This window comes from Metopolophium dirhodum, chromosome 3, assembly GCF_019925205.1.
Source record: "Metopolophium dirhodum isolate CAU chromosome 3, ASM1992520v1, whole genome shotgun sequence".
NCBI classification, from domain to species: Eukaryota; Metazoa; Arthropoda; class Insecta; order Hemiptera; family Aphididae; genus Metopolophium; species Metopolophium dirhodum.
Window position 1 is genome coordinate 37,309,148 of NC_083562.1, and position 16,393 is coordinate 37,325,540.

Genomic DNA, 16,393 nt, shown 5'->3' on the forward strand with positions numbered 1-16,393 from the left:
TCATTTTTTCAATCCGTATTTATTATAAACAAAGACTTGAATTTATGTTCAACATCAACACTGTTCTGCGAGTATTTCGACGGTCAGTTGTTATTTTATTTTGTCTCTCTGCGGGGTAACGAGTGCAACGAATATACCTACACGAATTGTATACATTTCGGTGCTATTGTAAACTCTGACCGGCAACACAATAGTAGTAAAAATAAGGTCAATAATTGTAAACTCCACTCCGATATTTTGGTTAGTATGAATTCAAAGACGTACACATGCGGACCCGGACCCGGATTTTATTCGAGATATATATTATATATATATAAGGATATATATTATATATACGTTTCGTATTGATACGTGACATCTATTATACATTGAACATAATAGGTACCTATACTGTTTTTATTTTTGACAATTATTCAGCATTACTACGTCTCAGAGGAAGTTACGCTGGTCATAAACCAGCAATTTTTTTTTTTTTTTCATTTCTATTAATACTTTTTTTCTAGTCAATTTATATTGAAATAGCTCGTTAAAACGGTTTTTGAGTATAGGTTTTGTCGGTTTCTGGGTTTCCGTAATTTCTGTAATCCTTGTGAGTTGTAAATTGTAATACATCTGAAATATATTTGGGTGTCGACCATGGATGAGGAGAGTATTGTAAAATATACTTATGCGTATGGATGGAATTGAAAACAAATATAGTGGAGGGTTAAATGACAATCGACGTTTTAATTACCAGCTAGTGGAGGACCGAGTTCACTATTTTTTTTTTCATACAAAACAAAGGTAATCACGGCTCACGTGCCGAGTTTATATTTATACACGTATATTGTTCCACAAAGACCATACTTCCGAGAACAACCTTTTTTCTCAAACAAAATAAAAACCCCTGAAAATGATGTGTCTAGACGTAAGAAAATAAAAGATACTTAGAACATGGCCATTCGATATAATGTTATTAAAATATAATAATATAGCCGACGGGTATAGATCCATCACGTCTCATCCCAAATACTCGGTTATAACCCTTAGCTATATAATGCCCCTCTTTAGGATGTGACTGCGGCACATAGTAAAATGTCCCTTTTAGTATATACGGTGTTATATTTTTAAAACAAATGTCGAAAACATTCTGTGGCGTGATAATGCTGTACAAGAATATATAGAGCATAAATAAAAACAACAAGAGTATGTACAGTTTTGTATAAATATTTTTTTATTTCAATATGAAGTGTATAAATTATTATGATTGAGATGAATATAAATATTCAAAATAAATTACATTTTTTTTTTTACCAAATAAATAAAAGGTTTTACATATTGTTCAGACATAATTTAGTGTGAAGTCTGTACGTTCTTCTTCAAGGCATATCTGAAAACAGAAACCGTTTTTATAATAAACTTATACTACGTATATATTTTAATATTAATATATAAAATTAAAACTAATTCTGCTATAAAGATTTTTTTTTTTTTAATATTATAATTAAGAGCGACACATAACTAGGTATTTAATATTAAAATGTCCAATCGCACATCCAGAGTAGAAAAAAATGACCACTTTAAATTCATAAATACCTATAATATAATACAATTAATAGAATAATACTATTTTCTAACTTCTAACGTTCATAAAAAATGAATAAAGGATCTTATAACATTACAAGTATATACTGCATTAGTAAGTAGCGACTGTACTGTAATTGCTATAATTAGTATAATATGATTATAATATGAACAAGTCTTAAACGAGTTAAACTGTGTGGATTACCTAATAACTTTTTTATAGTACCTAGTAATTCTATTCAATCGGAACATGAAATAAAGTTTTACGAATACAATTCATTAGATAAACCATTACAGGGCGCTAGTTTAAGCAGTATATAATGGATATGCGAGATATATACATATAGTGTTAATAATTAGGTAGTATTTCCGTTTAAATAATATATACCTACTCACCGATTAGAAAGGAAGTGACATCGGCTGTGTAAATCAACGACGCAAGAGGTATGGGTAGCCACCGAATCTGTAGTTGTAAGTCAAGGGGTAGGTGTATCCGTAGGGGTGGTAGTAGGGAGTGATGGCTGATTCCGCAGGGTAGACGACGTATTGGGCGGCGGCGGAACCGATGAAAGCCAGAGCAACGGCAACCAAGAAAAAGATCTAAAAGCAAATTAAACAAATCGGTAATTGACGATGATAAGCATATAACATAATATTATATCCATATTAATAAATGTTCTATAAATATTAAATAATAATAGTTTGAAAGCGCGTGTAACCATGTATCAAATATAATAAATGAACTCTATATGTCTCTAAGTTATAGTTATGGTATAGGAGGTACTAGATTTAACCATTAATTATAATAGTAAGTACCTATTTATAATCAATGATTTAACAGTTCAAAACAGTGTATAGGACATTTTAGTAACATTCGTATAGGTTAAGCCGCCTCTATGTATATATATATATATTCTTCATCGGCGCCTACAATCCATAACTATGTCAAATACATAATATATTTATATTACTAAATAACGTGAGCTTAAAAAAACGAGTATTTCGCAGTGACAGAGGTTTGTGTAAACTTAAAAGTTAGAATTCGCGTTTACATTATGTTATGATATACTTACGACGAGTTTTCCGGACATGTTGACGTTTGGATGTTGTGATGTTTTTTTTCAAATAGTGAAGTACTGAAGACCGTTTTGAGCGATCGAGTGTGGATGCTGATTGCGTTGTGCCGGATCCATCGGACTTGGACCCGTATTTATACGCTTGTGCCGTAGTGGTTTGTTTTAAAAGAGACGCGTTGCGAGTAAAGACGATCACCTCGGCGCTGGAACTGCGCATTTTGAAAAATAAACGACAAACTGGATTTCGAACGACATTATTTCGATATTTTTTCGTGAAATTTATATTCGCACGACGGTGTTGTTAATTTATATTTTATAATAACTAGGTATACTAGATCGTATACCAATATGCACCTATGACTATCTCAAAACGAAATATAGGTACCTAATCCATAAATATTATCCACTCCAAGTTGTTAATTTTAATGTTTACGGTAGAAATAACCATTTCACAAGAACTTTAAAATGTATAATATTATTCTATAATACAAATTGTATAGAATAATATTACATATTATTGTGTAAGATCATTTTGAAATGGGTATTTAGTCATCCTATAGAGCCTGGACATTAAAATTAACAATAAAGAATAGGTACAATCAAAACTGGAATCTACCACAGTTATTAAACCAGATAAAAGACTGATATTCAATAATTACAACTTAAATCAGTTCAATATCTCTTACTTTTCCAAATAAACTGCGAAATTGACGAAATTCCATTCACCAAGTCAAGGAAATATTTTTTATTTATTATGATTATTTTTTTTTATTATTGTTATATTTTTTATCATGTAGATATTATTTATGTATAATATAGTATTACCATAATACTATTTCATTTACTTATTGTGTTAAATAAATACAAATTGTACATTTTTATTCAAATAAAAAAAAATTAGAAATAATAGATTTAAAAATTCCGTTTAATGTAACTCCAATATTATATATGAGTTTTATATAGGTAACTACTTGTAAAACCAAAATAAATATTATTTTCAGCCAATGGCTTAGATGCCGAGATTATCTTAATTTTATACATAGGTACATATTCACTATTCAGCCTGATTTCAGCCTGAGGATGTTTGTGACTTATGGGCTCCTCAGCCGCTGAACCGATCTTGATGATAATATGTACTATGCAAAGGTTCAACATAGGGTATTTTTTAAATATCTGTTATATTGATAATTCATGTATTTTTTTTTTTTTTGTAATTAATTATTTAACTGTTTTGTATTATTTAATTGCTATTACTGTGTAAACTCAATACTATCTTACGGTTCTGTTGGGCATTATACCCTTTAAATAATTAAATAAATAAATAAAATATTATTGTATTTATATGAATACTTACACTTTGTTTACGACTCCGCCTACTACTCTGAGTCATGGGGCTAAGCCCACTGAATCTCGGAAATAGGACTATAAGTCCCTCCAACCATGCAAATGTTTGCAACCACTACAACCATAAATTATTGATAGTTTAATATAAAAATTACAAAAAAGCCTCGGAGTCTTGAGGGAAAATGACAGCATTTGATCTGATTTCGGCCTTGACTTAAATGCTTCAGCCATTTAGCCCACTATCCAACTAGTCATATCTTATTCAGTGATTAGGGGCTAGTAGGTATACCGACCTCGCCATTTTTCAAATTTTTTATTTTTTTCAAGTTTTTAATATTTTTATGAAAATACATGGCATACATCATACATAAGTACACTAAACAAGGCTGCCGTCTGAAATAGTAATGAGAATAAACCGATAGTATACTCAATAAATAAGTGAATTAGTCAAGACGATTTTTAAAAAAAAAATGTACCTAGAGAAAAAATAACGCATTACATTAATACATTATACCAATAGCGTATGAAGTACCTAGCACGGTATATAAAAAAAAAATTGTAATCAGCTAATGTTTTTTAGGGAAGTAGTTGTAGCGTCAAAAGAAAACAGTAGCTTCCGGATAACCACTGACATAGTGTAATACACTCCAATCAACTTACTTAATCAATTAATATGTGAGAATAATAATTTTTATGGAATCGATTGGTTAGTAAAATCAATACAGCATTCTCCAATTTTCAAATAATGATCAGTTGATTACATTGTGATAATTCATTTTTTGTTTTCAGTATAATATAGAACAGTCCGCGGCATGATCACCAATGGTGGAAACGTATTTGGTTTTGGCAGTGAATAGTCCGCTTTACTCAAGTACTCCCCCGTTCGCCAGTCGCCAAATACCTGCGGCGAGTTAATTAATTAATTTCCCTTTTTCCTCTATCCATTGCACGTCTATACTCATAATATGTCTATACCGGTGAACGCAAATCGAATAAACTTTTGTGTTGATATCCTATTGGCATTAATATTATGCGGTATAGCTGGTACCTTTACCTCGTGGCGCGCACCTATACTTTGCAGTCCGACACACACCCTGTAGAGTAATATTATTATAATATGTATAGGTATATAAAATACTTTAAAAAACTACATTTCTGTGTGCCAGTTCGACCTAGTCGACCTAGTCCGTATTATACGCGCATGCTATAAACAACACCCATCATGGTCTATCACGTAACTAGCATAATAATGCGTATAATTACATTAATACAATATATTGTTATACGTCGGCGGCGACGACGACGACGACGACGACGACGACGATGTCGTAGGTGCCGCGACGATTTCGGAAACGCAAAAATCCTGCACCGGACGTCCTTGTGCGTTTCGATTCCGTTTGCAGGACTTGGACAAACATTATTGCTCGTTGACATTTCGAAGTCATCCGTGGAACTATAAATTGCACATAATATATTATTACAGTAATATATATATACCTATATAATATACTTATGTGCGTATGAGATGTGTAGACGCTATTTTACGACCGTGTCCTCGGGTGACTGCCCAGCAAGACTTATATACCAGCGAAATGTAGGCGCCGAGGACGAGTCCCATAATGCTTGCGTATAATGTACTTGGCATACAATTTAATTTATACTATAATCGTTTAAAAATATACCTATATTATATTATAAAATTAAATAACGTTTTTGTCACTTCACTCAAACGTTTTCAATATATTATGCGCCTATATATCGGTACGTCGTATTGTGTAGGTCGTGAAATTTATTACGTTCTGTACACGCGAATGTCATAAAATACGCGTGCCTACCCATTATACAGTCGTAAAGTAGGCATAATAATATATTAATATACCTATAGGCTATATAGTACCTTTACCTACCTGTTTGTATAGATATACCGTATACAGCTGCATCGCGGGTACAACTGTAAACATTCAATCGATTCGGTGTGATAAAGTACTATAGGTTCGCTGGTATAAGATTCTTCGGTTTTTTTTGTCAGAATGTTTTTTATACCATAAACGCGGGATATGGGTGTCCGTGTTGCAGATATAGGACAGATCGATAGAAACGATCGATAAAATATTATTATATTGCGATTGGTGGTGCAATATTGTCAATTATTATATAATATTATGTGAAAATTAAATTATTATTTATTATTCGCTATTATTGCATTTAAAAATATACCTATGTTTTTCTTCTCTATTGCGTTTGTATAAAGTATACCGAGAATAAATTACGATTCGAGTGACATTGAGTTGCTTGTGGCTAATTTATGTAAAAAGTTGGTTTCGAAAATGTTTATAGTCTTATCGAAAAAATAAAAACCTACATACGGACAAGAAAAACCAAATATAAAAATAACAGACAATGCAAACGTGAACACTAAACCTAGAATTGAGGCTGAGAACTTAATATATTATCTTATTTTTTTCAGCACATACAATTTATAGTCTTATAATATAGTCAAAACATAAATTCATATAATACATCGTTTCATGGTCTCACTAATGTAAATATATCATTTGTAGATACGCACATTTTTGCATAATGTTTTGACGATTTTTCTTGTTTAAGTGCATAACTAATATTAAACTTTTGTCGTTTTGAGCAAATATTTTTATAATTTTATGTGCGTTATTAGTTTTGTTAATACCTACATCAAAACAAACACAGTTTTATTATTTTTTATTTGGGAAATTAATTCCTATACGTACTTACAAAGTTATTTTTAACGTTACCTGACTTATTAGGAGAGAATCCAATTAAATGAGAGGCTTATATTAATACTGTATAGGCACATCCTGAAATTAAACTCTGCCTACGCTAAAGGCACACACGTACCTACCTAAATAATGTAAACATTAAAAACTTAAGCCATTAATCATAGTGTTTTTGCCCAACGCTGATATTTACACTGATACGTTTTATAAAATCACATATCTGCAGGTAATACCATAGGCGTAGGGTGATATAATATATTGGGAAGGAGGGGGTTGAAGCCTCCCTATAGATGTTTTTCAATGTGCTGTTTCAACCGTTTCGTGGAGGGCCACAACCAATATTATGATAATAACATTCATTTTTCAAAAAAAATTCTTGCAATTACAAATTTTTAAACTGAACAACTTATGAAGAAACCTGTAATAATATTTTCAAGCTTTTCGACTAAATGAAAATGTTTATCAAAATGTGTAAATAAAAAAAATTTAATAATTGAAAATTCCAAATGTCTATCAATAGGTAACTCAAAAAGAGTCAACATATTTTGAAAGTTATAAAGTACATATTTTGATTTCATGGACATTGCATAGGTGATTAAAGGTGTATCATTTCACAGTGCTTCTAAAATAGGTAGTTATTTTGATAGAATTGCAGTTTCTCTATTCTATTATCATTGTGCAATAAATTGAAAATAATATGATGTGCCTCTCGATCAGCGAACGCCGCACGGTTTTATCGATGACTATTCTCATTTCACTTTTTGTATAGGCAATAATGTCACAGTCGTTTCAACTTGAAAAATCGAAGAACTTGTTTGGCGAGTATAATTTAAAATTATTCGTCATTTATGGTTGCGAAAGCGATATAGGTGTCGTCTTCACTATTTAGGGTCAAAAATAAATACACATAATAGTGCAATATTATAATAACGCTTGTTAATAATATTTACTAAACATGTATGTTTGTCTATAGGAAATAACATTATAGGTAGATATTTAAACTGACTCTATAAAATATGAATTTAATAACTTTCAAGATGTGAATATGTGACGAATACTTGTAAGTTGCAATGCGATCGATTAAAATATTAAAAATATTCGTCACACCAGTCACACTAATGATTACACAATATTTGAAATCGTCAAACAATATTTTATTATTTTTTTAATTTTAATTTATAAAAACCATAGTTACTTACGTGAAATTCAACCGGCATGACAAAGAATCCGTGGGCTGTATTTTTTTCATTGCAATCGTTGAATTTTAATTCAGAACTCGTGTAAATATATCTCCTATAGTATAAGCGCAGGTAGAGGGTGGCGTGCTTGCAGGGGATGCTGGCCACTATTATAATAAACACCAAAAATAATGTGAGAAAAGAGCGATTACTTTTTTTTTTGACGTTTTTATTTAAAAAAAACAACTAAAAAAAGGTCTTTTCTAACATACACTGCAAATTATTTACAGTTGCAGTTACAATTCCAATAAATTCTGTAACATTTGAACGCAGTTCTTCGAGTAACTATATGCAATGAATTGAAAATTGGTTGAGGACGAGTATGTTATAGCAATGGTTTACTGACTCGTCCATTTTAAAATTAATAAGGGTGTTGCAATTAATATAAAAACAGAATCAGTGTTGGATAAGTACCTATAGCACAAAAACAAGGAAAATAGGTTTAAAATAATACATTATATTCTTATAAGCCAATATCAAACGTATGTTATTTGTATTTTGTTATATTGGTTGTAGGTAATGGGGGGAATATATTCAACTATGCGGTATCGTTTGGTAACTGTGGTAACCGTGATTATTTTACACGACACGGTGTAGTGTGAACTCGGCTTAACTTGTAAAATATTATATTGTTATAATGAGACAATTATTTATTGTTTACTTAGTAATGCAATATTTAGGTACAATTAAATAGGTAATAATGTTGAAGTTTTAACAAAACATTGTTATTTGTGATTTTTAAATTTATGTTTGGGGGGTGTGGGTTAGTAAACATAATTTTAGCACCCCTTAAATTTAGTTCTAGTGGCACCTATGCTAAGACCCTAAGAACTAGGTGTGAATATGTGCCGTATGGTAACCGCATACGATGTTCGATGAATATGAAATCTATATCTTCTCTACCTCACTATAATCGAATAATATTAACTACTATTAGCTATTACCAATTAATATATATAATATAACTAGGACTCGGAAGTTATAGAAGTTAAAAGCAATAAAATAAACACATACGAATCTAAAATATATAAATAAAATTTGCATTAAATGGATAAATAACTGAATTATCCAAAACTCGATAAAAAAATATTGTATTTATTAATTATAATTTACACAACAGTGTATATTATTGTATAGGTTTTATTGTATTACTATTTGCTAGTATTATAGTAGTATATTATTAAATATTATTTTTTGTTTTATTGAAAATATTAAATAACTATAATATTATGAATGAATTTCAATGAAAAACTAAATGGACAAAAATATAATGATAGTTATCTCGATCATACGTCGTCATACCGTATACCTGCAGGCCATAAAAAATCATAACGATATCATTAATGTTGATATAGTGGAAAAATTTGTTTTTTGCTACTTTGTATAAATCTTTAGAAAAATAAAATACCTGTACTGTAATAAAATTGAGTATAAAATACATAAGGTAAGTATTTTTTAGAAAACAATAAAGACCTATATTATACAAGCAAATAATTGCAGGACTATACTTTTTTTCCCTAAAATTGACAAAATTCGTTAAACATGCATTGTAAATTTGTTGTTTTTAATTTCGTCATTGTGTAGTATGAGTTTCTAGCTTAGTCTGTAATAAATAAAAAAGATATCGAAAAATATGCAACTCCTATAACAGCTGAGTTACACTAATAACTAACACACACGTGCATTTGGTGTAGTATAGTTATAAAAAAAGGGGCTAGTGGCGTTCCTGATTGTTTTAATATAGAGGGGCACCATACATATTATGAATTTGTGATATAGATACTTAATTTGTAATGTATAGGTACATGCTGCATATTAGTTTATATTATGTCTATGGGTCTATGGTATGTTGTAAATGGTAATGTTTTGTATGAAAGTATTCATTCAATAAAAAAATGAGATAGTTTACGTTACAGCCGTTATATAATAGAACAAAACCATTGAATAATTAACGTGGTTTTTATACTTACATCTTATTTGAGAGTGGAAAAAACATGTCCACCATATTATATTTATAATAGTAGGTATATTTATATTAGTTATATCAACATATCTTTTCCAAGTTGGTATTCCATATAGTCAATATTATGTTATAGTACACCTGTATTTATAGATCATTATTATAAAATTCGTAGAATTTCTCAGTAGTTGGTGAAAAAAGTCATTGTATAATACATGGCTGCATGTAGATTTCCAACTTGCTTGTGTAAGTTTGTTACCATAGTAATATTCAAGACGTCTAGTTTTAAATAAAAATTATAAAAATTATAATTTCATGATATTAACCTATACAAAATTTTAAACATGACGGCCATAGACGAACAAAAATTAAATATTCTTTCTCAAGATCTTCTGGTGTACATATCACATCTTGAGGACTCTTATAACCACATAGAAGAATCGGAGGAGAAAACAATCGTGCAGGTAGATCGAATTTATATTTTTAATCATAACAATTTCATAAAAAGATAGATCGTATTGTAAGTAAAACAATTTAACTAGGAATAAGGTGAACACGAAAACAATTAATTACTTAACTATGTACCCGTCGTTTGAAATAATCTGTTCAAAACAATTTAATGCAATATTTATTATTACGTATTAAACGGACTATAACATTAGTTAACATTGACCTACGCGCAGGAATGGCTATTTATGATCCTCGAGAATTTACACGACGACTTGGACTCGGCTCGTATCCGGAACATGGCGCTAAGTCAAATGCTGATGGACATCGAAAGTAGCAAACTGCGTACTCCGTTCAACGAGAGACCGTCCTGCCGAGCTTACGCCGAGCTCGTCGATTGGTTGAAGACCGTGTTGAATCAAAACTCGTCCTTGGAAAAAGGAGAAGGCGAAGTACCTATTATAATATTATACTTTTATGAATACGGCCATAATAATATAGAGTACCGTAAAACCGGGTGATCAGAAACGGTATTTTTAATGCACATAATCAATAATTATCAACTATAGTGCCGTTTTAAAATAATCAAGGATTATTATTTTATTGTTCCTCTATGATAGCCAAACATTAATAAGAAAATAGTGCATTTTTATCAAATTATATTTCTATTTACCTCTTGGTTCGTTGAATAAAAATATACATGTTTCTATTGACACCATTATCCAAAAATCAGAAATTGAGCATTTAAAAAATTATATAAAATAATCTGTTAATAATACAAATATTTTGACTGAACATAAGATAAAGTATTCGAAAAGACCAGTATTTTGATGTATTGATAATCTATAAAGCACCAATAGAAAAGTTTGTATGATACTTCAAAGTTCAAAAGTGTTTCTATTCACCCGGTTTTACGTTACCTATTACATTATTATAATCGCGTACACTGGCAATAGGTACCTACTGCAAACATATTATAATGGGTGGACATAAACTGGGATCTATTATAATATTTTATACGGACCACTTGTTAGTTGTTACATTAATCGTTTATTTTTATTTGAATTAAAAGTCAATATGGCTATAATATACACTTGCAAATATACGTCTAGTATAATAATTGTATAGGCACACTTATAACAATATTATTAAGAAACTGTGTCGATATTACAGTTGGACGAGGAACCTGAACCCGAAAACCGTGACATGGTAGTTACTGAATTTGAAAATTTGGTTTCTTCTGACAATCGAACCTATGTGGCTATCCGCACTTTGCCGAATAGTGGTGGTGTGTTTGGTTACATAGCTATTACAATGGGCGATGGAGTTGAACCACAATGGCTGGACTGCAATGGCAAGCCGATATGTACACCGGTGCCATTTAATTTGAGGGTTGAAGAAGTTAAGACAGATGTCGAGCTAGAATGTTTGGTGTACGATGAGACGGACGCCAAACAGGTGTGGATGGTTTTGAACAACAGGAAATCAATATGTCTGAGAAACGAATTTTATGATTTCTACAAAACGCTGTACGAAAGCGTCCAACAAGAAATGGTGGCTGAAGCAGATACGTGTGTGATCCGAAAATGTTCTCATCCGTTCATAAATAAGTTACTTGAATACCTCGTGGTAAGTGACGATAACGATATTTTAAAATATGACCAAGTAAAACCAACAACCATTTAATGTTTATAAAAATATGTATCCGATTAAATAGGTCGACTTGAAAGCTATTGGTATGACTGATCTCCAAGTATTTAATAGAATCAAGTTGCTTTCCATATTGAAAAAGCAAATCAAATCTGTAATATGTGAAGTAAGAATATACATTCGTGTCTTTAGTACCTACCTATAAATTATATATTAATTACCTAAAGATTAAAATCAATATTTTTTAACCAACCAAAGTAAACTGGGGGTTGACCTTGATAGGTATATTTGAATGGCAGTCACTGCTTTTTAAGAATATTGTATACATGAAAATAGAACATATTTTAAATAAAATATCAAAGTTTAGATAAGTACCTCTACCTATATTATGTACTAAATTAAATTTTAAAAGTATTTAATTTATAAGTAGTTTGAAGTTTCACATAATTATTGATTATATTATTTTACACGTGTTAATGAAATTATAAAGAAAAATAGTTAGTCCAAATTATGTATTACTATTTATAACTGTTTCATTGAATATTATAATATTACCTTTGGTACCTATCAAAATAAGGCCATATTATAAGTTAATTAAATATAATGCGTTATATTTCCACTGGTCATTGACATAGTTTTCCAATTATTATTTTGGATTTTTTGGTAGTTGAAAATTAATTTTTCTTCGTATAAAGATACAATAAACTGAGCTAAGACCGCTTAATTTACAGCGAGATTTACCTACGTTTATATCAAATAAGGATAAATACCTACACATTTCCAATATTGTATTTTAGATAGAGAAACGGACTGACAATCTGGAAACCGCGTGGAAGTTCTCGACGATTTCGCCTATGGATCCATTACCATCGAAGTGTTGTTATGACTTTATATCCTCCGCTCTTTGGAATGAATTACACCAACAACGACCCGAAACTAAGTATATAAATATACTGTCGTATCAATATCCGCAATATTTTTTACCAAAGTAAGTACCTACATAAAATTTTACAGTGTAAATGTTGTATGCATGATAATCTAATTTCTGATCATTAATTGTACAACACTGTTTTTTGTTTTATGTAAAATGTAGATAATCTTAAGATCTATAAATTTTTAATGATAATTGATTACACATGATAAAAAGGTGGGTAAGTGGATGTCGCTCTGCTGTATAGTAGGTTACAAGTGGGTCACTGTTAAATTTGAATTCAATGATATAATATCATTGTATAAGAAAAACGATTCTGAGCGAAAACTGTCAGTCAGCCTATGATATTACCAAGTATATTTGATGATATTATTGTGAATAAAGTAATTTATATATAACCTATTTACGTGGAGCCTTCATTTAAATTTTCAATCCTTAGCCATAAAAGTCAAACATTTTATACATTTTTAACTACAAAATAATTAATAAATTATAAATTTGATAAATGTTGTCAAAATTTAAACTTTAAATGCTTAAAAAAAAAAAATTGTGCTTATGTATTTTTAATATTTTTCTACTGCTATTAGAACGATATATTAGGAGCCTTCTATTAAATTTTCAAGCTTTTTAAACAGATAAAATTTTATTGATATTTATAGAAAAAAAAACTAAAAAAAATGGAAACTGAAAATGTCCGTAAACAGCTCAAAATAATTGGAAAATGTTATGGTGTATAGAATATGCTAATATAAACGTTCAGTCAACATTTCATGTACCTACGGTCATTTTTTTTAGAGTTACACCAAAAACCAAAATCGATTTTCTCGAAAACATATTTTGCGTAAAAATTCCCGTTTTTCCTTAATTTTTCTTTTGTTTTTCACGTCGCGTTTGAAAACTACTGACTAATTTTTACTTTTGACCCCCCAAAGTACCAACTAGATTCACTTTCCTATCAGAAAAGTTACTGTTGAAGAAAATCCAAGCACTTTTACTGTCCTAAAAGGTGATGACAGACACAAAAAAAACACACATCATTGTAAAATGAATACATTCATCGCTTCGCTCAGAATCTAAAATACTGAGCACACGATTATAATTTTGTACCAAAACATACATAATATTGTGTCAATTCTAATTTGATTTTTGACGGTTGTATACCGATCAAACTATACCTAAGTAATAAAGCAATAACATTTCTATGACATATCTGAATTTCTAGTGAAGTTTGAAACTCCAAACTCTGATATGTCCAAACTCACTTGAATTATTAAAAAGCTTTAATGACTGTTCTATATTTTTTTAGATATTTTTGTGTGTTAATGAACCAAAAGAAAAAGACATTAAACAATATCTCTCGTAAATATTGTAAGTTATTAGATGAAATGTTCGATGACTTGGGAGCTTCTATTTTGGAAAATATGATGAAGTATAAAGAAGCACATTGGGAATGGCATGTTGCCCAAGAAGTTATCGATGCTTACAACAAAGAAAAGGCTTTTAAAGACAGTTTGTGTGCGGCTGAAAATTCTAACGATGATTCGACAGAATCATTCATAACAGTTATTTTAAACGAGATAAACATGTCGCATCTGAAATTAAAAGTAATATTTAAAAACCTACTGTATAGGTTCTTGTCTTGTGGTAATTTCTATAATAATTTATTTTGTTTTTATTAGTCAACAATGAAAAAGAATAATCAATTGGCAGACCAGTTAACCGAACTGAGAAATGAAATATTGGAAAAAGAACGAATGTACAGACGAGTGTTAATCCAAATCGAAGAACAAATGGATAGATTGAGAAAACAAATCAACATCGAAAAACGCGATATAATAACAAGAGAAATTACTATTAAAGAGCTCCAAAGAAAACGTAAAGAACTATTAAAATAAACTCATAGTCGATACTTCTTTGCGTTTTCTCCAAAGCTCAATAAAAAGTAGGCAAACAATAGTTTTTTCTCAAGTAATTACCTAAATCTCGTTTTTCGATGTTGTTTTCTAAAATCAAATATTTTATCGATTGGCCCAAAAATTGTATTTGCTTTGTTAAAAAAAATAAATGTTTCAAACCTAAATCAATCAATTAATATAATTCAGTAAACTATAAGATACAATTAAATTAAACAAGTTACAACCTTTTCCAAAACATTTTGTATAGTACGACTGTGAGCAATCTTAATTATGTGTTTTTATGTACCCTACGTGCAATAAGATGATAATGAAATCTATGTGATGTCTGTTTTTGTTCTCAAAAGTGACATCACACCGTAACATCTATGTGCCATCATATAGATTTAGAGAAAAAATTATTATATTGCGATATCTATATTACGTCGCACAACAATTGGTATATGTGAATACAATAAGTATAGTTTGGTAGAAGTTATTAATTGGTATCAATAGTTAATTATAATATGAATATGTAACTTCACAAAGAAGTTACAACGACTTTTAATATGTGAAATTCTAACTCAGTGTATATATAATATATATATACATACATATATATATTATATATATATAATTTTAATATAATGTGATATTTATGAATCCACCGGGTTTTTATCGAAAAACTATTAATAGTTTAAATAATATTAGAAAAATTAACATTACATATTATATCATACATGACGTATAATTATATAATATCATAAAATATACACGAATATTGGAAAGCTACTGAGTTTAGAACTTTTCTCATTTACACAGGGCCAATAGTTCTAAAAGGAAGATTGAAAAACAGTCTGTACAAACATTTTATGATATTAAGTTGCGCAATCAGACTGTTAATTTCTCCTAAAACATGCTATACCTATAACAATGTTGCTAAAATGTTAATTGAACGTTTTGTTAGTGAATATTCTACACATTATGGAGAAGAATATGTAAGCTACAATGTACATGGCTTAATTCATGTTGCTGATTTTGTTATGATGCATGGGAGTTTAGATACATTTTCTGCATTTAAATATGAAAACTATTTACAGTTTTTAAAAAAGAGTTGTAAAAATGCTAGGTTTCCACTAGAAGACACCTATAATCGTATAATGGAACACATTGATATTGATACTTCCACAATTGCACCCAACTATCCAATTCTAAAAAATGAAATAAATTATGACCCTCTAGTTAATAGATCAATTGATGAAACTTACTATAAAGAAATTATCTTAAACAACTATGTACTAAATTCAACAAATTTAAAAGATAATTTTGTTTACATAAAAGACCATGGCATAGTAAAAGTAATAAATATCATTCAATTCTCAAACGGTATAATTAAAATTGAAGCAATCAAATATAACATATTTCCTATGTTTCAAAATCCTATTTCATCAGATATAATTAAAATGTACTATATACATGATATAATCCCAAAACCTCCTTTAATATCAATTGATATAGAATCAATAAAGTACAAGTGTT

General features: G+C 29.7%; 2 protein-coding genes across 2 annotated transcripts in view; one reads left to right on the forward strand and one right to left on the reverse strand.

Moving 5' to 3' along the window:
* Positions 1–15,122, forward strand: part of LOC132942124 (uncharacterized) — a 40,832-nt gene extending 25,710 nt beyond the window's left edge. Inside the window, exons 4-9 of the mRNA XM_061010435.1 lie at positions 10,618–10,833; positions 11,555–12,010; positions 12,099–12,197; positions 12,829–13,019; positions 14,269–14,566; positions 14,642–15,122. Of these exons, the coding sequence (XP_060866418.1) occupies positions 10,618–10,833; positions 11,555–12,010; positions 12,099–12,197; positions 12,829–13,019; positions 14,269–14,566; positions 14,642–14,857 (1,476 nt within the window). The 3' untranslated portion in view covers positions 14,858–15,122. The remainder of the gene's footprint in view (positions 1–10,617; positions 10,834–11,554; positions 12,011–12,098; positions 12,198–12,828; positions 13,020–14,268; positions 14,567–14,641) is intronic.
* Positions 1,191–2,871, reverse strand: LOC132941040 (uncharacterized). Its single transcript, XM_061008889.1, has 3 exons — positions 2,637–2,871; positions 1,960–2,163; positions 1,191–1,369 (listed from the first exon to the last, which is right to left on the reverse strand). Exons 1-3 carry the CDS (start codon positions 2,854–2,856, stop codon positions 1,359–1,361), a joined length of 435 nt encoding a protein of 144 aa, XP_060864872.1. The 5' UTR covers positions 2,857–2,871; the 3' UTR covers positions 1,191–1,358.
* Positions 15,123–16,393: the final 1,271 nt, after the last annotated feature.

Excerpts from the sequence above, each read along its gene's own strand:
- LOC132941040 (XM_061008889.1), bottom strand. The coding sequence starts at position 2,856 with ATGCGCAGTTCCAGCGCCGAGGTGATCGTCTTTACTCGCAACGCGTCT. Across the intron at positions 2,164-2,636 it reads ACATGTCCGGAAAACTCGTC|ATCTTTTTCTTGGTTGCCGT; the intron begins GTAAGTATATCA and ends ATTTGCTTTTAG.